General features: G+C 48.2%; 1 protein-coding gene across 10 annotated transcripts in view; it reads left to right on the top strand.

The window, feature by feature from the left end:
* Positions 1 to 24,780, top strand: part of CUX2 (cut like homeobox 2) — a 246,301-nt gene that overhangs the window by 181,471 nt on the left and 40,050 nt on the right. For 5 of the 10 annotated variants that reach the window (XM_036929334.2, XM_057491239.1, XM_057491238.1 and 2 more), the window contains 3 exons: positions 5,476 to 5,554; positions 20,232 to 20,345; positions 23,710 to 23,844. In XM_036929334.2, coding sequence (XP_036785229.2) covers positions 5,476 to 5,554; positions 20,232 to 20,345; positions 23,710 to 23,844 — 328 coding nt within the window. Of the gene's footprint in view, positions 1 to 5,475; positions 5,555 to 20,231; positions 20,346 to 23,708; positions 23,845 to 24,780 lie in introns of those variants that run through there. The other 5 variants (XM_057491241.1, XM_057491240.1, XM_036929339.2 and 2 more) reach the window with 3 other exon arrangements.

Below are 24,780 nucleotides of genomic sequence, written 5' to 3'. Positions count from 1 at the left end.
GTCACACTGGGGGCTAGAGCTTCAACACAGGGACTCTAGGGGGACACAGTTCAGTCCATAATACCACCTCATGGGAGTTTTGCAAGCATCAACTGAGCTAATGCATGCAAAGCACTCACTGTGTGTTCGAGGAACCTGGGAGGGGGACGGGATTGGGTTGTGCACATAGTAGGTGCTCAGTGAACACCACCTGCTATTATTGTGCTTACTGAGCTCCTGCCACATCCATCACCATTGCAAGTTGAGGCATTGGGAGAATCCAGAAGCTGGACCTGCAGCCTGGAAGAGGAGGCACTCAGATCAGTCTGAGTTAGTGACTTAAACCTGAGCATTCAAAACAGTGACAGGTGCCCAAATATGTCAATTCTGTTCCATCCCGTCTGAATCTAGAACTCCCTGGTGCTGGCTCCCCAGCTGCTAGGACAGTGCCTCTCTGGGTCCCCAGGTGACCCTCTGGGAATGCCCCCAAAACCTCAGAAGGCCAGAGAGGGTCTCAGGCTTCTGCCCCAGCTCTCAGCACCCTGGTGGCCCCTTCCTCTCCATCTCCCCTCACTCTTCTCACCCCTCTTTGCTCCCCATGCACACCCCCAGATCAGTGAACCCCAGAGGGAGAACCAGGCCCCAGAAGGCACTAAAGGGCACCCTCCGCCATTCTGGGCCAATTTCTCTTCTCCCCAGATTTGATTCCTTCTGCCACCTCCTCAGAGATGCTGATTCTGAGGCCCTCTGAAGCACCTGCCTTCTCTTGATTGCCCATGTCTTCAGTTTCTTCCAGAATCCTATCACACCAGATCCCCCCACCCCAAGTCCCAGAACCAGAGCACCCCCACCCTCCCCAGAGCCTAGGACTGAGTGATAAAAGGAAGCTGTTCTCAAAGTGTGTTCCATGGAACCCTAGTTTCTAGGTTTATTTTCTACAGAAAAAACTGGCCAAATGCCTTGTTGACACTGGGCTAAGCTGAGGTGAAGAGGACTAGGACTTTTTCCTGTAGCATTTGTCCAGTTGTCTGGTGCATATACTTTGTATGTCCATTCAGACTTGGTCAGAGATCCCCCGTTGCACGTCCAGGGGACTGTGCAACAGACCGGTGTCTAGTTGCAAATCTGGTCTCTGGGATGAAAGGATTCTGGGCACAGATGCCACCTCTGCCACCAACTAGTTTTCTCATCTTGGCCACGTGACTTGGCTTCCCTGAACCTCCGTTTCTTGCTTTGTAGAACGGGGCAGCAACTGTGCTCCTGCCTTCGATTGCTGGGAGGTATTCCAAAGACAAGGCCCAGAGCACAGAATAAGAGTCCCATTTCCAGAAGCTCTGACCGTTCACTAAAGAACTGGCATGGAGCAGTTCTCACAGCCAGTACATGTTGTCACCACTGTCTCCAACAGCTCGTGGAAGCTCCGCCCCTGAGGGCCCGAAGTTTGCCAGACAAGAGCTAGACAACTAGAACAGGCTTTTGCCTCTCCTCTCACTTAACCGGTTCTGCACCTGTTATTTTCATACTTGGGAGACCAAACACGTGTTCATCTCTTACATCACAGCGAGTGGTATAAATGCCACACACGCTGTCAGACACTGAGCTATTTCTGATGGTGACCTTCTTGGCGTCTGTAACTGGCCACCACCTCTTCCTCCTCCTTCTTCCCCAGATGGCCTTCAAAGATCTTCCTGTCACAAACCATATCTGTCATTCTGGACACTTTTCTCCAACCCTTCGGTGTGGCAGGGCCCAGTCATGAGGCAGCAGCACATGGCCTTTTATTTATGCCAAGCTCACCTGCTCTGGGCGTGGTGAGATGCATTAGAGCTGCAGGCTTTGGAAAAGCCATCCTATGTGTTTAGAAGGAGAATTATCTACTTCATTAGAAAGCTTTTCGCCAGCTTCCATGGGACTCTTTGCTACATGTTAGCTCATTCCTCCCACAATTTTATCATTTAAACATAAAATCAGTACAAAAAAATTATTGGAATATTTCATCCTAAGACTTAGAAACCCCATATTTTACACTTAAAGCCCATTTGAATTTGAAATCCACGTTTCTAGTTTTCAATGGCCACACGTGCTAATGGCCACTGTATTGAACAGTACAACTCTAATGGGGCAGACCAACATCGTAAGGAGATAGTCACACAGATAAACAGCGCAGCGTTACAAACTGATAAGTGCAATGGACAGAAAATAGAGAGTGCTCTAGGCAAGGGCAGGAAACATTTAAGGAATCTTCCAGCACATGCCCCCCACTCTCCCCTGCCCTGAATTCCTCTTTAGAACTCAGTGGAATGTTCATGTGCCTTTCCCCAAGCCCCATCCACCATGCGTACTCAGCATGGACAACTGTAAAATGATGCATTCAGACTTTCTGCTAGCTATTCTTTGATAATTCTCCATCTAGGGATCAGGAGATGAATTGCTTTCGTTTCACTGAAAGTCATGAATTGTGGCTTTTCATGGGCTCCAGGTCAGCAGCACAGAAGGCTGTGACCTGGTTCGGCCATAAATGACATCAGCATGAGGTCTGATCAACTATCCCCACTGTCTGGGATGGCTTTTCTTTCCAGGAGAAAGGGGCCAACATCAAGATGCAGAACAGTAGTTTGGACCCCCAGGTCTGGTGTGAATCCTGCCCTGCCATTTACTAACTGGGTGACTTTGGGCAAGTTACTTAACCTCATTGAGCCTCAGTTTCCTCATCTGTAAAATGGGGATAAGGACCGCAGCTGTTTTCATTGATTGGTGTGTCCATGGAGAGAGGTGGTCATGAATTGTGAGAGCATCTGGCATATGATAAACTCTGAATATTGTATTATTATTATCTCACCAGGAATGCCTTCCAAACTCTGAATTAAATTGTCCCCTCCACACATTACTCAAGAGACCCCAGTATTTGCATTACTTCCTCCCATGTATTACTCCTGTTGGGCATGGCTGTGTCTCTTCCTCAGCTGCTCAGTCCCCAGGGTAGGAATGGTGTCATGTGCATCTCAGCCAGAATCAAAATCTATCCTCACTTGGTGATTTTTTTCCCCTTGCCTAGATTCTAGAACATTCTTTCTGTTTGCTTGGCTTCTCGGAGAGACAATTCTTGATGTTCCACCAAACTGCCCCAGCCTCCCATGACTTACATATCTCAAGGCCCACCCCTTACCCCCACACTTTTTCTTTGAAATGTTTAGCACTTATAATTAATGGATTAAAATTAATATTATTTAATGTCAGTCTTCCTCTGGACTATTGAGTCCCATGAGGATGGGGTTTGAGTCTGCATTACTCGTCACTGAGTTCTCAGTCCACAGTGCTTAGAGTACCTAGCAGGTGCTCAGGAAACGTTTGTTGAATGAATGAGAGACTGTCATTCACTCTGATAAGACACCAGAGATAGTTCTCAGAATAACAATGAGAGAGCTTACAAGGAGCTTTTATAACTGACCTTTTTTGAAGTCATTTGCTCAACATCCACCATACATTTCTCTCCACCTCTCTTAAATTACAAATTCTCTATGGACATTGTAAAACCTTCAAGCTGTGCTATCCAGTTGAAATATGTGATCCATGAATGTACTTTTACATTTCATAGTACCTTCATTTTAAAAAGTAAAACAGGTGAAATGAGTTTTAATAATAAATTTTATTTGACCCAGCATATCCAAAATGTTATCACTTCAACAGGTGATCAACACAAAAAATGTTGGTGAGCTATATATATATATAGTACAGTCTGTTTCTTGTACTATGTCTTTGAAATCCAGTGTGTGCTTTGCACTCATGGCACATCTCGATTTGACTGTTCACATTTCAAGAGCTCAGTAGCCACACGTGGCTTGTGGCTGCCATATTGGAAGCCTTAGAGGAACCACTGTGATTTTTTAATTCTTCTTACCAGAGTGCACTGTTGTGTGTAGACTCAGGGCCTTTCTCAGGTGGTCTTCATAGGACCCCAGAGATGAACACAGCTGTTTATATCACCGGTAAGAACCCGTCCCCATAACAGGCAAGAAACAAGGGGGTCGGTCATTCCAAGGGGTAACATATCTATGGGGCTATTGCAGGCCAGGAGGTTTACACAGAGCTTTACATGTGTTAAGTCATTTATCCTCCAGCAATCCTTTGGGGGAGGTTCTCATGTTTTATCCCCATTTTACAGATGGGGAAGTAGTGGCACAGGGGTTGAAATGATCTGTCTGCTCAGGGGCACACAAACAGTAAGTGGTAGAGCTGCTATCTGAACCCAGATGTCCTGGCTCCAGGGCCTGTGCCTCAGTTGACCACGTCTGTAAACGGACCGTCTCAGAACTGGCCCTTGTCATTTCTCCAGAATGGTGTCACAGACAAGACCTAAAATTGATGCCACCCTCTTGGATTTATTCATTCAACACATTATGTTGAACACCTTCTATGCACCAGATAATGTGCTCACAGAGCTTACTTTGAGGGGAGGAATTCATAACAGACACTCCCCCAAATGGCTTGACTGGGGTGTGTAAGAAAAGCCCATCTCTGAAAGAGAGTGATTGACAAGTAGATACTCACAGTAGATTCATCATTCAGGAAGTTGGCATCAAAGGGAGAGGTATATTGGTGCCAGGGAGGAGAAAACCGTTCCATTCCAAAGGAGGATACTCAGCCTGGAGTGTCCTCGAGGATGGGAGGGATGGTGGCCTGCAGGTGCCAGGGACTCACTCCAGCCATGTGCTGGGGAGGCCCAGGACTATGCCAGGGGACTGGCTACCAAAAGTCAACTGTGAAGCCACAGCTTGAAGTTCATAGGCAGAAGTGGAGGGATGAGGTGGTGCAAAGCCCCAGAAATGTCTTGCCCAGATGTGTCTTATGGAGTCTTACTGGCAGGATGGGAAATGTCTGTGAGTAAGAGAGTGAGTGAGTGAATGTAGCTCCTCTCAACTGGGTTATTCAGTCATTCATGTATTCATAAAACAAGAAGCATTTATTGAGGGTCTTTGGTGTGCCAGGATCTGTTTCATGTAAGTTCATCACCCTGGGCACTTGTTGAAGCTGTTTAGTATCTTACAAGATCTTCAACAATTTCTCTTTAGTTTTCAGTGGCAATAAGTATTCCCCAGATGTGTCCCACTTTCCCCCAAAACGTGTCATACTTGAACCTCCAGCATTACCCTATAATAACAATACTACTAATAATAGCTGTTACTGACCTACTGTGCCCAGTGCTTATATGCAGCTTCATTTAATCCCCACAATAGGCTCAGGAGGTAGGTTCTATTTTTTAACCCCAATTATACAGATGACAAAACTGGAAGTCAGAGAGGGCCACTGACTTGTCCCAGGTCACACAGCTGGGATGCGGTAGAGCCATGATTTGAAACCGGGCTTTCTAACCTCATATCTTTAACCTCCATTTCCCTTCTGCCACCCCCATCTATGTTTGCACCCTTAGAAAATGATCAGGTATGCTTGTAGACTCAGACGCATGGTTCCATATGACTCTCTCTCTTGTTCCCAAAGGTGGTGGCCCTTAGTAAGAGAAGTCAGGAGGCTGAAGCTGCTTTCTTGAGTGTTTACAAGCAATTAATTGAAGCACCAGGTAAGAAACACTTGGGTTCCATAATTGAATAATTAATGACAGGAAATGGCTGTTAGACTGTTACACAGGGGCCTCCTCGCCATGGGCTCTGGGGACAGGCTGAGACTCCTGTGGGAAGCCAGGCCCTCCATGGCAGGGGTGGAGGGTTGGGAAGAAGGCATCTATACCCAGACTGGTGTGACACATCCCCACACAGTTCCTCCATCTCCCCCGCCCACCTTCCAGTGGCCACCAGGGAGCTCTGGCAGGCTCCTGGCGAGGTGTCCCGCCCCATAGCTGCAAAGGACAAATGGCACCCAGTGCCCTCTGCCAGCAAAGGTAGGGCACTGGAGGAATGACTTCAACCGTTCCCCAGCCTGGCACAGCCAACCTCAAAACTTGATGTTCAGTGAAAACCAAACCAAAAAGAACACGTACTCTGTGACTCTGTTTACATTAAATATGAAGACAGGCAAAAATTAATCTGTCAGCACTATTCACAATGGCCAAAAGGGGGAATCAACCCAAATGTCCACCAGGGGATAAATAAATAAAGTATGGTCTCTCCAGACAATGGACTGTGATTCAATAAAAAGGAATGTACTGACACATGCTCCAGCATGGGTGTACCTCAGACACTTTATGCCAAGTGAAAGAAGCCAGCCACAAAGGTCATACAGTGTAGGTAGGATTCTATTTAAATGAAATGTCCAAAATAGGCCTGACTCTGTAGAGACAGAGAGATCAGATTGGTAGTTGCTAGGGATTGGAACGAGGGGGAACGGAGAGTGACTACTGATGGGTGTGGGGTTTACTTCTGAGGGGATAAAAATGTTCTGGAACTAGATAGGGGTGGTAGTTGTACATTGTGGGTGTACTAAATGCCACCTGAATTGTTCACTTCAAAATAGTAAGTTTTATGTTACACGAATTTCACTTCAGTTAAAAAAAAAATGAACCTGGGCTGTTGGAGGTCAAGAGAGTGGTTTCCCTTGGACGGGCAGTAGCTCCTGGGAGGGATCCCTGGGGGCTGGAGCAGCTGTTTCTCTCTCTGGGTGTGGGTTACAGAGGTGTGAGCAGCATGAGAACATTGAACTGTATACCCGAGATGTGGAGATATACTTCTGTAAAAAGTTCTGCTTTTTGAAAATGGCCTGTCCTCTGCCACCTTCTCATTTATGACTCAGAAAAGGGAGCCCAGAAAGGCGTAGTGATTTGCTGAACAATATTGGAGCTGGTGAGAGACCCCACCGTGCTAACTCCCTCCACCCAGACAGGCCCCGGTCCTTTCCCAGTCCTTCCTGGAGGCAGGAATCAGTGCTGCCATGGGTGATGGCTCCGGGGTGCAGAGAGGTTGGAGGGATGGGGCCAGAAGCCAAGAAATGCCTGAGACCACCAGGAACGGGAAGGGACAGGAAGGATTCTCCCTTCGGGGCTTTGGTGGAACCACAGCCCTGCTAACACCGTGACTCCAGACTTCTGGCCCCAGAACTGTCAGAAAACAAAGATATGTTGTTTTAAGCCACTTCACTGGTGGTACTTTGTCACAGTAGCCCCAGGAGACATGACATGAGTCTTCCCTTCAGTCACATGGGCTGGCTGAGGAGTGAAGGTTTCCAACCTCTTTACTCAAAGTGTGGTCTATGGACCAGCAGCATTGGCTTCGCCTGGGAAAAGGTTAGAAATACAGAACCTCAGGCCCCTTCCCAGGCCCACTGAGTCAGCTTCTTTGTTTAAACAAGCTCCCCAAGAGCTCTGTGAGCACACTGGAGTTTGAAAAGCACTGGCCTGGTGTAGAAGTTAGACTTGTTCTACCCTCTGCATGTTAGCAGTTCCCAAGGGAACACCCAACCAGTCCCCTTCACCGTGGCACAGAGAGGTTGAGTTTGACGCCCAAGGTGTCACAGCCAGAGGCAGATGGAGACACACTCAACAAATATTTCCAGAGTGTCTGCTCCGTGTCACAACTTGACTACTCAGGGGAGGCTGTGTTAGTCTCCTGGGTCTATTACTACAAACTGGGGAGCTTGAAACAACAGATATTTATTCTTTCACAGTTCTGGAGGCTAGAAATCGGAAATCAAGGTGTCAGCAGGGCCACACTCTCTCTGAAGACTTCGGGGGACGATTCTTCCACACCTCTTCCAGCTTCTCATGGCTCCACATGCCTTTAGCCTGTAGCCACACCACTCCAGTCTCTGCCTCTGTCTTCACATGGCCTTCTCTCTGTGTATCTGGGTCCCAAATCTATAGCTCACTTCTCTCGTAAGGGCATTAGGCCCACCCAGATATTCCAGGAAGACGTCATCTCAAGAGTCTTAATTACATCTGCAAAGACCCTTTTTCCAAAGAAGGCACTTCACACGTTCCAGGCATTAGGGGGACGTATGTTTGGGGGGCCACCATTCAGCCCACTACAGAGGCATCTGCGTGCTTGACCCATTCTTGTCCCTCACTCTGCCCAGGTTCTGCGCTTGCAGGAAGGCAGCCTGGCCACGTGGGTTTTCTCAGTGAGAATAGTTTTGCAGCAAGAATGGCTGGAACTGGGCAGCACAGCCCTCAGGGGCTCTGTGCCCACCTCCTCGGGGACATGGTCCCGTGGCGTGAAGCTGAGATGGCTGTGTGTCTGCAGCCTGGGTCGTATCACCCACCCTCAGGACCACACCAGGCATGTGGGCTGGAGACCCCATTCCTTGAGGTCTTTTTGTTTCCCCTCTCTTCAGAAGTATCTGGAAAACCTGGAAGAATAAACCATCTTATTTCTCACCTTTTTTCAACCCTTCAAACCGCATGCCACAGTCTCAGTGACAGATGACATTGGAGGGTGACCCCAGATGCACCCCAGAGATGCCTCCCAGGAGTCCCCACACCAGGCTCCTCCATTGGACCCCGTAGTATCTCACCTGTGACACCAGGGGCAGCAGGCTCAGGGCCCGACCTGGGTTCCAGTCCTACCCGAACCTCTTACTCACTGGGTGGCTACAGATGAATTAACTCACCTCCCCGGGCTTCAGTCTCTTCATCTATAAACTGGAGACTGAGCTACTCTCATCATCATGCATGTGTCTGGCTTTCTGGGCAGAAGTGAAATTCTCCCAGGCTGGGACTAGTCACACTAAAATTAAATACTGGAACCTAATACACAGTAAGCACCTAATAACTATTTGTTGAATGAATTAGAAATAAGACTCGGATGCAGAAAGGGAGGAAGGTTTATTTGAATGGAAAGGTACTTGATTTCAAGTAGAGCCCTCTACCTGTCATGCGTGTATTCACTCAGTTAGCATTTATTGAGTGCCTGCTGGGTGCCCGGCACTAACTGGACACTGGGAACCTAGCCGTGAGACCACAGGTGCAGACGTGTGCCCAGCCTCCAGGGAGTTTGCGTTCTGGTGGCAGGGTGACCAAATCATGGGTCACCTGTCTAGCAAACCCAGGGCTAGCTCCAAGACGCTAGTGCTGGAGGGTCAGGAGAGGCTACGGCCCTTGCTTGGAAAAGAGTCTCCATTTCTGGAGTTCACTGGGGGCCCCTGACCTTTCTGGAGACAGGGCTGTTCACACAATCACAGGGCCGGGTCCACAGTGCCAGCCAGGGACTGTGAAAGCTCCCAGGTCTGGCTCGGAGCTGTCCAGAAGGTCCTCGGGCCCTCTCCCCCATCTCCCCAAAGGGTCGTTCCAGGCCTGGTGCTGACTCCATGTGTCTGATTTTCCAACTCTGCTCCCCAGAAATGGAGGGGCGGGGGAGACATACGTCCCCAGCTGTCACCAAGTTGGAGAACAAGGAGCCTTAACTGATGGAGACGTAGCATACGAACAGCCCCTTTAGGGGCTCTAATTCATTTTCAAGACATTTAAGAATAACAAAATGTTTTAATGATTTCTTAGGGGAATTAGAAAGACATATTTTTGTTCTCATTAAATTTTATCCTCAGACACAAGAACCAAATGTCAGATGTTTTTTTGGTGCTTTGAGCTTCCCTGTTCACTGTCCCCCCCGACACACACTGCTCCAACCCCCTCTGTAAAAATAACACTCCTGGAAAATTTGCCAGGATGCACACTCTCCTGTTTTTATATTTCTTGACAGGCAAATTATTTGTCGGAATACTTCCTCCCCCCTCCGAAGCCACACAAGTCCTGATTCAACGTTTTTGTTTTGAATGACTGCTGCCAACACAAATCTTTGGCAGAGAATGCAGTATAGTGTGATTGCTCAGCAAGTATTTTGATAAGTGTGCAGCCTGTATGTCTGTAATTACGAAAGAAAACCGTAAATCTTTTGGATATTGTTCACACAGATGTGGCGTGAAGTGAGAAAAAAAAGCAGTAAAACGTGTTAAAAGCATAATTAATGTCATTGTTGTGGAGGATGATTTGATTTAAACCTTTCTGACTTCTGTATCAGTGACGGCTGATTTCTTTATCGCGCTCCTAGTCACTAGGTACCGACCCAAGCTTCAGAAAGCTAACTTGTTAACTGAGTGATTAGAAAAGAAAAAGAAAAGAGAGGGGGAAAAAAATTAATCAAGGAAGGCGTGAATAGAGGGCAGGCAGAGGAACACTGCTGAAGAGATGAGAAGAGAGAGGTGAGTGCCCCGAAATGTTTTTTCCACTTTACTTTGGTTTTAAAAATCCAATGCAGGAGATGGCAACTCCTGACAGGCATTTTTCTCCGTGTTCCTTCTTTCAGGAGGCAGGGCTGGTCAGCTTAGGTGCTTGAGCTGCAGAGTCAGGCACACCTGGGTGGAACTCTCAGCTTGGAGGTTTTGAGATGTGTGCCCTTTGGCACGGGCCTGACCTTCTCTGAGCTCTAGTTTCTGTGTCTCTAGCAGAGGGTCAATAATAGAACCTATTCGTCAATCTCTGTGAGGATTCGCTATGCTATGCATGAGAGCATTTAGCAGGGTTTCATAATCAGCCCATTGCAAAGCAGACATCAGGGTGTAAGGGACCCGAGTCACAGCACTTGCTGTGGATTTCACAAGGTGTGTCAATTGTCAAGGACATGAGGTGGGCAGTTTAGGCAATAGCGTTATTGAGTCTGTGAAATAGGAAAATGCCTTAGGATGCTTAAGATTTTTTAATTTTTTCCCCAATTATAAAAGTTGCGTATGCACACTGTCAAATTCAGAAAACACGGAAAAGTAGGAAGGAGGAAAGCTACCCACTAGAAAACAGTGTGAACATTTTATTGTTTTTCATTCTGATCTCTTCCCTGTGTACTCTTTCAAAAACGGTTGTTCGTTCTTCACGTACCATTTTGAATCTTGCTTCTTTTCACACGAGCATCTGTATTTCCCTGTGTGATTAAAAATCCTGAGTGACTTTGGTTCTTTGCTTGTAACAGTCTCTTGGCTGTGCTGTAATTTAGGCACCTCGTCTACAGCACTGGGCATTAGGCTGCTCAGGAAAGCACAGCATGCTCCATACGTCTGAGAGGGAGGAAGCAAACTTGGGGAGGGAAAGTATACTACAGCTACATATTAACTACAAACCCAGAACCAATGGTTGAAAGGGTAGGATTTTTTTTTCTCGTTGATGATTTGTTTTTACTCCTTTGTTTTTCAGTTACACTAAACATCTTTTCATATGTTATGAACCACTCACATTTATTCTTCTGTGAATCACTGGTTCCATATGCCCGTAACCCATTTTTCTATCTTACTGATTTGTAGACACTCTTTGTATGTCAGGGATATTAACCTTTGTCCTGGTAAAAGAGTTTCATATCATCTCTTCTAGTTTACTTTTTATTTCTTAACTTTGTTTACAATGTCTTTCATATATGGTACCTAGCAGGCATTCAAAAACCATTTGCAGAAAGTAGAAAGGCTTACCAAACCTTTGTTTTATGGCTTCTGGATTTTGTGTCGTATTTTAAAAGCTCCTTCTCATCTGAAGGTTGTAGGAATTTTTTAATACTTTTGTGATCTTAATTTTTAAAAATTTATCTTTGAACTATCTGAACTATATGTTGATGGAAGTAATGAGGGAGATTAAGAATATAGCTTTGTGTTTGTCCCAAATGACTAGTTCTACCGCCATCTAGTGGTAAGACAGCTTCACAGATTTTAGTATAATGAGAAACTTGCTGCCCTCAGCTCCCTCCCTTCCTCCAGAATATGCCTCTGTTCGCTTGGCCCTACAGGGGTCAGGATCAGATTTTCCCAAAGATGCCTGTTAACTTTAGAAGGCACTGCCCCACCAGTTCCTTCCACAGCTTTGCCCATGCCATTTGCTCTGCCAGGAGTGCCCTTTCCCCATGGCCACCTGTCTAAAGTTTACTACTTCTGGTAGCTAAAGATTGGAGGAGGATTAAATGGAAGCATCCAGCATGCTGCTGGCCAGCAGGTGCTCCAGGAACGGCTGTTGCCTTTCAGAAGGGAAAACAGGCATTTCAGCAATGGCTTTTCATTAGCTCATTCTCTGAGTACCTACTAGTGCCGAGCCCTGTGGGGACTCAAGCTTGAGTCCTACTCCGTCTTGGAGACTCAGAATCCGGCAGGGGTGATGTGACCCAAAGATGGCCAGCCAGAACACCTAGCAGGAAGAGGGAGAAGGTGCCTCAGAGAAGGCTGTCTTATAACTTGCTTTTAAAGCATAAGATACCATCCTTATGGGCCGTTTCTAGGGTGCTTCCTGTGTGTCAGGCAGTGTGCACAGACCCCTATAGAAACAAGTTTACTGATCCCCACAGCCCCTTTAGAGGTAGGTACCACCATCCTGCCCAGGGGCACAGCTGAGGACATGTAGGCTCAGAGAGGTCAAGCCACTTGCCCAAGGTCACACAACAGAGAGTGGTGGAGCCTGAATCTTGACCCCCCAGCTCCTAACCAGATGCAGCATTAATTTAAAAAATGAAAGGTTTGGATATACCCATTGGATGCTTCTAAAATGAGTGAAAAACAGCTAAGGGTTTTTGTTGTCCCCTTTGCTGAAAGGCAGATGTATTACCCAGAGGAAGAACAAGTTAACCCTAATGAGCCAAGAATTTCTGGTCCTCCTGGCCCAGAGCTCCAAAGCCTGCTACTTTTGTTGAGGGGAAACAGAGTCACTGAGCTCCAAGCTGAGGGGGCAGAGCAATGCCAAGAGTTGCTAGAAGGATTCCGGGTTGCAGGACCCTCCTACAGAGTGGGGCCAACTCCCAGTCTGCTGTATTGCTTCCTGTATCATACTTGCCTTCTCTGAAACTCAGTTTCTCCACTTGTAAAACATAAAGAATGAACTCACCTAATTATAGACCCATTGGGTGGCTTCCGGGAGAATGGAGAACACTTAGCATGGTGCCTAAGCACAGACAAGTATTGTAGCCCTATGCTGTTCATTCAGTGTTAAGCAAATGACACTGTCCCTGCCTGCCCAGAACTTTCTGTGGCAGCTCAGTATATAGGAATTTTATTTTTATTATAATGGACACGGATGTGAGGCCTAGCTCTGCTGCTCTCTGTCTGGGTGACCTTGAGTAACGGGTTCTACCTCTCTGACCCTCTCTCTCCTCCTCTGAAGAAACACACTTACCTCCTGGTACCTCAAGCCAGGTGAAGTATAGTCCTTAGCTGGGTGTCTGGCACATAGTAGGTGCTTAGTAAACAGTGGTTGCCGTTGTTATTGTTGATGGAGTTGTTATTACCATCACCACCAGTGCCAAGAAAGAAGACCCTCTTCAGCCCCTCTGTCCATGCTTCAGCCAGGAGACCCCTGAAGCAGCCAGCCCCGGCAATAGGGAAGAGAGTGTGGGTGGACACACGGCTCATGGCTGCGTATAAGGGATCTGCACCCCATCTGCTATCAAAAAGTTAAGATTAAAGGATCAAAGTTAGTCTCGCTGCCGCCATCAATAGCCTGAGCCTCCCACCCACACAGGCGCCCGGAGCCGGGGCCCAGATGGGAGAAGGCTTCTGTCTCAAAGATATTTTGGAGGGGCACATGCATACTTCTGCATATATGTGTTTCTAAACAGCCTCTCGGACAGCCTTACGGCTCCAGCTTTCCTAAAAAAGCTCCAAATGCCACTTTGCTTCAGATGGACACAGTGGGAGGATTGAGACAGCTTTTCCTAGATTCCCAACCTCCCCGCCACCCCCCACCCCCGCCCCAAACCCCATAGATACTTTTTTTAAAAAACACCAAGAGCATCAGCTAGTGGTGGAAGATGGAATAGATGATGTTTTACCCATCTCCTCCAACAGTGTCTTTGGAAAGCCTAGTATGGTATTAAAATATTATAAATCTTTTGGCAATATTCTCTAGGGCTTTAGATCCAATGTAGCCAAAATGAATTAGTTATTTTATTAAGCAGTTTATGCGTAAAGAGTAGGTTGATGGCTGTAAGACAAAGGCACTCCACTTCCCAACGATGTTCCCCCTCCCTGCACACCCGTCAGGACCTGCCACCTCGGATGGGTCGTATTTGCTCTTTAGTGTCTGCCAACGTGCTCAGTTGATCCAAAGGATTCGTTGTAGTCAAACACTTTTGATTTGGGATCCCCTGTTTTTGGCTTTTTTATTCTAGTTGGATCTAAGGCTGTTTAATTCCAGCTACCATTACCCTCATCTATATATGGACTATATGTTGCAGGAGTGAAGTGGGGACATAAAGTCCAGCTCATGGCTCTCGGCAGCCGCGTGTCTCATTTGTAAGGTTTCTGGTGGAAGTGCTGAGCCTGGCAGAAAACTGAGTTCCCTGGCTCCAGACGAGAAGTCTCAGGGAGTTCTGTCACTTCTGGCACCAGGATAGGAGGTTTGCCAGACACTAGAGGGGACACAGGTCGCTTTGGAATTGGGAGCTTGGCAGGACCCAGTGCTTCCCCAGGTAGGGTCACCTGACCCAGGGAGCAGCTTTTGTGTACCTGGCGCAACACATTGTGTGCTGAGTGTCACCTTTCTACTTCCTTCTAGATAAAGTCTCAGTCAGGTGCTAGAGCATCTTAAACACATGAGCACCTGTGAGTCTCCCCTTTTAGCCAAGGGAGAGCCAGGCTCAAGCTCAAGGTCTTGGGCAGGCAGCAGTATCTAACTAGAATTTAATAACATCAGTTTTCTCATTTGCTTGTTTTTCTTTGTTTATTTTTATGGTTAAAGCACCTCCTGTTTCTGATACAGGATCCCAGTTATCTACAATAGTGGAACAAAATATTCCTTTAAAATATACTTAAGTTAAAAAACAACTCATATCAGGACAGATGTGAAGTTGATCATTGTTTGAAGGCAGGCGGACACAGCACACGTTGTGAGGTGATAAGCCAGTGTCTGGTATTTGGGCTGAGCTCAGTTGAAACACAGCTCTGCCTTTTTCTAGCTTGGTGAGCAAGTGGCCTGCCTTTGCGGGGCCTCGACCTCATCTGGAAAATGGGGATATAGCTATCTCTCATGTGGTTGTTTTGATGACTGAATGAGATATAAATACATGCAAAGACTCGGCATATGTATGTGGGGGTGTGAAGAAATGTCAGTTTCCCTGAGCTTTTGGCTTGATACTGGGTGGGGATTTGTGGATGAAGACCAGACACTAGTGTTTAGAGGGCCAGAGCCTTCTCTGAACCCACCCACCACCCTCAGTGGCAGTGCCCAGACCAGCAAACAGGGAGGGGAAGTGAAGCTGGCACCAAAAATCACCCAGGCATTGCCAGCCTCTCTTGAGCCCCACGTCATCATCTGTGAAATGGGTCAGCTGTCGTGAAGATCGAGCTAGGTGGGGATTCTGGGACACTAACTCAGGGCAGCAGGGGAATTGGTCAGGAGGGTCTGCCACCCTCTCCTGGTCTGATTTCCGCCAGGTGCTGTTTCTCCTGGTGCTTGCAGTGTCTAACTTATTCTCTCATCCCCCTGCTGGCCTCCTCATTTCCTTCAGGGCTCTGCTCAAATGTCACCTCCTTCACGAACTTTCCTGACCAGGCTGCCTCAATGAGCACCATTCCCCCCAACACACAGCCATTCTCTCCCCAGGCCCCGCACAATTTTTCTTCTTAGCCCCTTACTACCATTGGTTTATTTGTCCTTTGTCCATCTTTACCCTCTAGAATGTCGACCTCTTGGAGGCAGAAATTTCCTTTCATTCATTGCTATATCTCCAGGGCCCAGACACTTCCCTTACACATAGCAGATGCAACTGAAGAAATGATGTCCACACCTAATAGGTGCTCAAAAAAATGTACTGATGAATAAATGGCTGTGTTAGAGCCTGGACTACTTTCCTATTCCTGCTGTAACAAACCACCACAAACTTAGAAGCTTAGAAGCATCCACATTTATTGAGTACCTACTGTGTGAAAAGCCGGAGCTAGGTTCCAGGGGTGGAAGGGAGGACTGAGGAATGAGAGCAAGATGCCCGGAGGGCCTGTGATTGTCCAGGTTCTCTCAGGAACCTCTTTCAAACATTTGAAAGATTTCTTGTCACTTTTCCCTTTCAATTTGTGCTTGTAAAAGGAGCCAGTGACAAGGAACAACAAATGCTGGTGAGGATGCGGAGAAAGGGGAACCCTCCTACACTGCTGGTGGGAATGTAAACTAGTTCAACCATTGTGGAAAGCAGTATGGAGGTTCCTCAAAAAACTAAAAATAGAAATGCCATTTGACCCAGGAATTCCATTTATAGGAATTTACCCAAAGAAAACAAGATCCCAGATTCAAAAAGACATATGCACCCCTATGTTTATCGCAGCACTATTTGCAATAGCCAAGAAATGGAAGCAACCTAAGTGTCCATCAGTAGATGAATGGATGAAGAAGATGTGGTACATATACACAATGGAATATCATTCAGCCATAAGAAGAAAACAAATCCTACCATTTGCAACAACATGGATGGAGCTAGAGGGTATTATGCTCAGTGAAATAAGCCAGGCGGAGCTAGACAAATACCAGATGATTTCCCTCATTTGTGGAGTATAACAACAAACAAAACTGAAGGAACAAAACAGCAGCAGACTCACAGACTCCAAGAAGGGACTAGAGGTTACCAAACAGAAGGGGATGGGATGGGTGGATGGAGAGGGAGGGAGAAGGGGATTAAAGGGCATTATGATTAACACACATAATGTAGGGGGGTCACGGGGAAGACAGTACAGCACAGAGAAGACAAATAGTGACTCTATAGCATCTTACTACGCTGATGGACAGTGACTGCAATGGGGTGTTGGGGGGGAACTTGATAATATGGGTGAATGTTGTAACCACAATATTGCTCATGTGAAGCCTTCATAATATTATATATCAATGATACCTTAATAAAAAGAATTGTTCATAAAAAATAAAAAAGCAGCCAGTGACATTCAGCTGATGCATTGAGTGAGATGACTGGACAAATGGGAAACCCTTTGGTTTACTAACCACCACAGCCAAGCCTCGTACCCATGTGTAATTTGGCTGAATCTCCGTTTTCTGGATGCTAGTAATTGTTTTTCTTCTCTAACTCAACCCCCAGCAGTTTACCTGAGGGCTTCTTGGATTTCCCCCAGATGAGGGAGGTGGGAAGAAATTAGTTTACCCACACACTGTAAAATCTGGGAATTCTACCCTGTGAACTGCAGGGAGAAAATAGAGTGGAAAATACCTGGAAAGTAACTGAGACCGATGCTGTGTGCTTGTCAGAGGAGGACCCTATTCATCTTGTTCCCTACTCAAGTGGAATGGGTGCCTTAGGCGGGAAGCTGGCTTGAGCAAGGACTTCCTGTAAGACTTGGCAGCCCCTCAGTCCTGCCCCTCTCACAGGTGGTACCCAGTCAGGTACCACACTCTATGGGTTGAATTGTGTGCCCCAGAAAGATATGCTCAAGCCCTAACCCCTGGTCCCTGGGAGCATGACCTTATTTGGAAAGAGGGTCTTTTCAGAGGTCATCAAGTTAAGAGGAAGTCATTAGGATGGGCCCTAATCCAGTATGACTGGTGTCCCTTGTAAGAATAGGAGAGACACACAGAGAGGAAAAGGCCATGTGACAATAGAGGCAAAGATTGAAGAGATGCCACCATAGGCCAAGGCATGCTGAAGATTGCCAGTGTCCCCAGAAGCAGGGAGAAGGGATGGATCAGATAGGGATGACAGGGCTCTGCCCACACCTGCTTTGACTTCTGTCCCCCAGAGCACAGTGTATTGGTTTTCTGGAGCTGCCATACCAAATGACTGCTAGCTGGGGGGTTTAAAGCAATGGAAATGTATTCTCTAAATTCTACAGGCCAGAAGCCTCAGATCAAGGTGTTGGCAGGGTTGGTTCCTTCCAGAGACTCTGAGCGGGAATCTGTTGCAATCCCCTCACCTAGCTTCTGGGGGCAGCTGGCTTCCTTGGCATTCCTTGGCTTATAGCTGCATCATTGCAGTCTCTGCCTCCATCTTCACAGGGCTGTCTTCTCTGTGTGTCTCTATGTCCTCTCTTCTCTTATAAGGACCCTAGTCCCTGGATTAGTCAACCCTAATCCAGTCAACCTCATTTTACCTTAATTTGGTCTGCAAAGACAGTGTTTCTAAATGAGATCACGTTCCAAAGACCCAAGTGAACATGAATTCGGGGGGACGCTATTCGACCTAGTATACCACACCCCATCAGGTCTTCCTGTCTACCTCTTAAGTCTGAGCACTTCCCCTTTCTGCTGCCACCACCCTGACCCTAGCATCCTACCTGGACTCCTGCAGTAGCCTGTCCACAGCCCACTTTTCACACAGCAGCTTGGATGAGCGTTTGATAAAGGCAGTTAGAACATGTCACTTCCCACTGCCCTTAGGATAAATCCACATCCATATATCTGATTGGAATTCAGTTACACACAAACAGAGCACCATTCCTGGACCCCACAGATGCCCAACAAAGTTGTGCTGAGTGAGGTTGGGGCATGGACTCATAGGCCTCCTGTGAGCTCTACCCACTTCAGACATATCACCGTGCGATTTGCCAGCACCACACCACAGGCTTCGCAACCACAGACTCCGGATTCTAGCAGCAGCACCACATGGGAGGCACTTTGACTATCCCCATTTTACAGTTGGGAAAACTGAGGCTCTGAGAGGCAAAAGAATAGTCACATGGTGGTTTGGGTCCTCCAGAAGCCGACAGATGCCAAGATGATATTAGATGTGCAAGGAGGTGAGGAGGAGGCAGGGAGAACCTTCAGATGGCAATGCTGGTCTGACACCTAGGAAAAGAGACAGGTAGGAACCTCACACTGCAGTGAGTGCTGAGAAAGTCTCAGCCACACTAAGCGGGACCCCCCAAAGCAGGATGTACCAGTCTGCTCAGACTGCTATAATACCATGGACCAGATGGCTTAATGTATTTCTCATAGTTCTGGAGGCTGAGAGTCTAAATCAAGGGGCCGGCAGAGTTGGTTTCTGGTGAGACCTCTTCCTGGCTTGCAGATGGCTGCCTTTGCTGTCTTCGCATGGCCTCTCTGTGCATATGTGGAAAAAGAGAACTCTGGCGTGTCTTCTTGTAAGGACACCAGTCCTGTGGGAACCAGAGCCTCACCCTTATGTCCTCATTTAACCTAGTTTACCTCCTTAAAGGTCCATCTTCAGTACAGTCACATCAGGGGTGAGGGCTTGGGCATATGCATATGAGGGGCTCAGTTCCATCCATAACGTGAGGGCTGCCTGTCCCAGCATCAACAGGAGTGGCCTCAGTCATTGACTAGGAGCAGCCGCCGGCAGCATGGCCTCTGAGCTATTGCTGCAGCAGATCCAAGGGCCCAGCACCTCGTGCATCCCACCAGGAGGTTCTCTCTTAAAGGGAGACCTGGGGGGCACGTTCCTTGGCTGCCACAAGTCACAACAATAAAAATAAGGGCAATAGTCACTTAGAGTCTTCTGGGTGCCAGGCTGGGCATTGCCTGTGGCTCAACATGCTCATGGAATCCCTGTGTGGCCCTATGCAGTAGGCACTGTTGTTATCCCCATTTTACTGATGGGGAAACTGAGGCCAGGGCCTAAGTGACTTTCCCAGAAAGTGTCACAGCCAGAAGCTGGCCCTTGGCCCCCCAGCCTGGCCCCCTCCCCCTTTATCTGAGTGTGATTAGGGAATTTGGAGGATTCATAACATTTGTACCTCTTGTGTCAAGTTTAGCTGTAAAGGCATTTAATGAGCACCCTCCCTGAGCATCGCAGCTCTAAGGGACAGGCCCAGGGCCTAAAGCACTCACTTCTGCAAGACCCCACCCTATCTAGTTGACATCCAACGTTGATAAACTTGGAGTAGGAATTTCAGTGGGGAGCCCAGAGGGGTCTAGTGCTTCATTCAAGGTCACTCAACAAGCCAGTAATAAGGCAGGAACAAAGCTCTCAGTCTCCTTCTTTTAGCATAATAGTAAAAAGTCCCCTGTGCCCTGCCTCAAGGCAGCTTGGCCCACTGCAGGGAATCACCTGGCATTCTGGGTTCAAATTCCACCTCTGCTACTTCTGAGCTCAGGGGCCTTGGGCACATGGCATCTCTTCTCTGAGACTTTGTTTCCTTTTCTGGAAGACAGATACCAGCATCTACCTTACAGGGTCTCACCTTGCAGAAGGGACTTCACCCCCACACTGTGCCTCAGTTTCCCAATCTATAAAATGGGAACACAGCAGTACCTACTTCATAATGTTATGGTAAAGAATGAATGAATTCCAGTCCATTTAAAGTGCGTTGGCTGTTAGGATGCAGTCACAGGCTGACTTCCGCTGAGTCATTGTAACACCCCCTCACCCCCACCCACTTTCTCGCTCAAATTGATGATCCAGGAGGCAACAGAGTGTGGGAAGAAGAAGCCCAAGGGCCCATCGCAGCCCTGCCACCAACTCACTGGCAGACTTCGGGAAGCTACTGGACCCTGCTTTCCCCACCTGTGCACTGTGGTAAGACTGCCGGGCAAAACTGACCTGCTAGGTTCCTCCCCAGTGAAACTTTCTAAGCTGGAATTTTTGGGTCCCAGAGTGGAGTTAAAGCAGGATTATTGCATTCTGAATCTACCAGTGACAGATGAACATATATGAGGCCATAACCTGTCTCCACAGAGCATCCCATGCCGACAGCTGGCCCTAGAATGCCACGAGACCAGGCGTGCTGCCTCCTCTCAGAGTGATAACAGCAACCAACACTTACCAGGCCCTGTTGTGCCCCTACCACTGTGCAACTCTCTGTACACGCTCTCTCATCCAGTCCTTGCAACCATGCCCTACACAGAGCCCCATTTTGCAGATGAGAAAATGGAAGCTCTGAGAGGTTAACTGTCCAGATGTCACATGGCCAATTTGAGCCAGAGCTGACACCAGCAGTCTCTCTCAGTATCTTTGTTTAATCTTCCCAATAATTCCTGGGAAGTAAGAACTGTTATATTTTTCCCACTTTGTAAGTGGGGAAACCATGCTCAAGGCCCCATGGGATTTGGACCCAGAGCTGGACTTCAGATTCTGTGAGCTTAGCCACCGTGTTCTATACTATGCCGGCAAACAAAGGTGAAGGAGGGGGCCTTGGAACGAGTATTAAGTGTCCAGCCAACCCCACGCCCCCAGCCTCCCCAGGAAACCACCTGAGGCCGGCTTCCCCTGGACAGACAGCACAAGGCAGCAGGGCGTGACCCTCAGGGCCTCTGAGCAGAACGAAACATCAACCCCTGACCCTGTAGAATGGGGTGAATGACATCCTTTATCACCCAAGCGTCATCGCTTGGTTTGGACGGGCTTGTGGCCAGCCAGCCCCTGAGCCACAAGCTGGGTCATTTCCACCTCCTTGGAGCCAGAGCCAGACCTCCATGGCTCTCTGGGGCCACTCAGAGCTGCAGCCTCCCATGTTTATCTAACTTCTCTGACCCCAGCAAGAGCTTGTCACCTTTTTCTTCCTTTCTCAAAACCAGGACACAATGGGAAGCCTTTCCTTGAACTTATTAAAAAATTCAGACTTGTAAATTAATTTGTCCATGTTGTACAAAGGCAGTGCAGATGGACTCATTAGCATGCACACAACAAATAATTATAGATGAATTTTTAGCTGGCCTGCCTAATGTGCTTGCTGGGTTAATTATGTCAATGTATAATTACATCAGCCCGGGGAGACATAATGGCATAGCCTGCTGAGCAGGCCCAGCCTAATGACAGGCATGGGGGGAGTGCTGACAGAGGAAAGACAGCGGCATTCCCCGCACCTGCTTACCTCCGCCCCAACGCCCATTGTCAGCGCTCCCGGCACCTCAGCAAACAGGCAGGAGGGGAGGGATAAAACGCAAGGGAAAAACGCAAGGACAACCTTGTTCCAGCCGGACCTGAAGGTCCCCCTGTACAGGCACTAGCCTGCTCCTTCCGTTTGCAGGTATTTATTGGGTTGAACTGTATGTCAGGCTTCATTGACCTACAAGGGGTCCAGTGAGGGAGCAAAAACAGATGTGGTTCCAGCCTTGCCTTGTTGTGGCATCAGCAGTCCAGTGGGTGTTAATTAGATGGATATGCTAATCAATGAAAATTTTAAGTACAGTGAGTACTGTGAAGGATAGGTGTAGGCAGCTGGAGGAGCTCATATCGGAGGACTGACTAGTCAAGGAAGTCTTCCTGGAACAAGTGGAATATGAAAAAACAACTGAGCATTAACTAGCTGAGAGAGGTTAAAGGGAAAGGAAGGAAAGCCTCCCGGAAAAGGCTTCTGCCTGTACAAAGACGCCGGAGCGTGAAGAAGCATTTGAGGGACTGAGAAGAAGGCCAGTGTGACCGGAGCTCAGAAAGGCAGGAATATCCAGCGCTTCCATTTGTTCCGAGCCAACCAAGTACCAGGCACTGTATTAAGAACTTTACATGGATCCTCATCACAACCCAATGAGGTCGGTACTTTTACGGTGAAGCATAGAGAGATGGATTCACTTGCCAAGTCACGCAGCAATCCTGAGAAACAAGTATAGATCAGACCAAGACCCCGGATGTCTGCCACTAGGGCCCATGTTCTGAAGCCCTCTGCCCCGCAGCAGACAGGAGTGGCCAGGTGGATGCTGGGAGGGGCCAGAAAGAGGCAGAGTTCTGGTGCCAAAGAAAAGACTGTGGGCCAGACCCAAGTCCCTTGGCATGAAGCAAGGAGGCCCCGGCTCTCCTAGGCCCCCATGAGCCCTGCCTGCTGCTATGGGGGTTGAAATGTCCACACCGCTGGAATAGGAAGCTTTTGTGGCATCTGAGAAAGAGACCCGGTTTTGAGTCTTGCCTCCCCTGGCCTCCTTAAGCCTCAGTTCCCTCATCTGTGAAATGAATCAGAGCCAAGCCAGCCTCCAGGGGATGCTGGGAGCATCATGGGAGCCCATTCCCATGGACTAGCTTTGTGACCTGGAAGATGCCACACCGACCCCTGGCATGATCCACATAGTCTTAGCACCTGCCCTAGGTAGGGAGTTGGGGAAAGCTGCCTGGCAGAAGAGGGGCTGGATTCTAGATCTGAAGGAGAAGGAAGTACTCCCTAGGTGAAGGGCATGGGGGTGGGAGGTGCAGAATTCCAGGTGGAGGGAAATGCACCTTCCTCACCTTGAACCTTTTGGAAAATGGAGAGGTGTGTTTTCACCCTCAGAAAAACCATTATTTAATTGACCGCTCATGTCACCAGTGATGGTATTGGTCCAAGTCCACTGAGAAACACCCCAAGGACTGTATGTGTAAGGATGCTATTAGGGAAAGGCAGGTGAAGGAAAAGAGGGTGCTGGGAGAAGTGCTGGGGGAACTGGATAGAAGCCAGACCACCCACAGCCTAAAGAAGCACTGGGCAAGGCCTAGGGGGAGTCCTTGTCCCCCAGAGAGTCCCATGTTCCCCCAGGAGTCAGCCTGTAGTCCTGCTTCCTGCAGGCCCATTCTGGGAAGGCTGGCCTCACACTGGTGGATTTCAGCATGGGGTCCTTATTCAGACACTCCCTGTGGTTGAAGGCATGCAAGACAATCCCATGGCCTCTACAGATGGCATCATAGAATCCAGAAAGCACAGTCATGATGGCAGTTGTTATTCCCAGCTGGGCAGGATGCCCACACCCATGTGGATGGCACACGCTCCCCTGAGCAGGTGCCTGAGGAAGCTTCTCCTCCATGAAGCAGAAAGTCCACGTTGCCCTCCTAAGCCATCAGAACAACTTCAGACAGCCCTTGTGGATGGCCTCCCCACACATGCTCCCCGTGGAGGGACCTGCCAGGCCCCACAGCCTCAGCCTGGGCATCCCCCAGTCCCTAGGGCCCCCACCTCCCCCGTCTTCCTCACTCTGTGCAGATCCCGTGCCTGTGTTTGAGGCAGTGCGCAGCCTAGACGACAGACTGCAGACCCCCAGCTTCGACCCCAGTGGGCAGCCGCGGCGAGACCTCCACATTTCGTGGAAGAGGCACCCTGAGCTCCTCGGCCCCAAAGGTACTGATAAGGCCTTCACAGGACACATCTGTAATAAATAAATGGGCAGTAGACCTTCAGCAGCCAAACTTGGCCACCCTTTGGGGTGGGTGGGGGTGAGGAAGGGAACTCAACTTTACCATTTTAGGTGCAGAATAGGTTAAGGTACTACTGCTGAAACAGACCAACTCCAAATCTGAGAGGCTTAATATATTTGAAGAATGGGGATGTTTGCGGGGAGTGCTCCACACAGTCACTCAGGCACCCAAGCCGTGGTGATCCTGCCATCTTCAATACATGACATCCAGAGTCACAGTAACTGTTGACAACTGGCCAAAAGGCAGAGAAAGAATGTGAAGGGTCACACAGAGGTCTGTGGGGTCCAGGCCTAGAAGTGGCATACATTACTTCCAGCCATATCCCACTGGGCAATACTCAGTCATGTGGCCACACCCAGCTGAAAAGGAGCCCCGGGAATGTAGGCTCACTATGTGTCCAGGAAGAGATGGCAACAGGATGTCGTGAACACAACACTGTCTCAGTACCAGAATGAGACAAGAGGCTAGCAGAGCTACATATGTAGGGTATATATAGTGATTAAAATGTTTCAAAGGAAGAGAATGATGAGCAAAATTCAGCATGGTGGTTACCTCTGGTAGGTAAGGTAGGTCTCCACAGGCAAACATGCACCTGAAGGCCGTTGGTAACCATCTAAGTCTTGGGTATTTATTGAGCTGCAGGCCGGGCACTGTCATAGGCACTGGGGACACAGCCAGGACAAAACAGACAAAAATCCCTGCCCTTAGGGCACTGACCTTCTAGGGAAGAAACTGATTGTCATCCAATAAATTATAGTATTTTAGGTGGTGGGAAAGGCTTTGGGAAAAAAACTAAGCAGAGAAGAGGGGAAGAGTCAGGTGTAGGAATAACTTGTCTAGGGAATGAATGAGTAGAATT

This window comes from Manis pentadactyla, chromosome 14 (assembly GCF_030020395.1).
Source record: "Manis pentadactyla isolate mManPen7 chromosome 14, mManPen7.hap1, whole genome shotgun sequence".
Taxonomy (NCBI): domain Eukaryota; kingdom Metazoa; phylum Chordata; class Mammalia; order Pholidota; family Manidae; genus Manis; species Manis pentadactyla.
The sequence above is the reverse complement of the archived record's forward strand: the minus strand, read 5'-3'. Positions and strand labels throughout refer to the sequence as shown.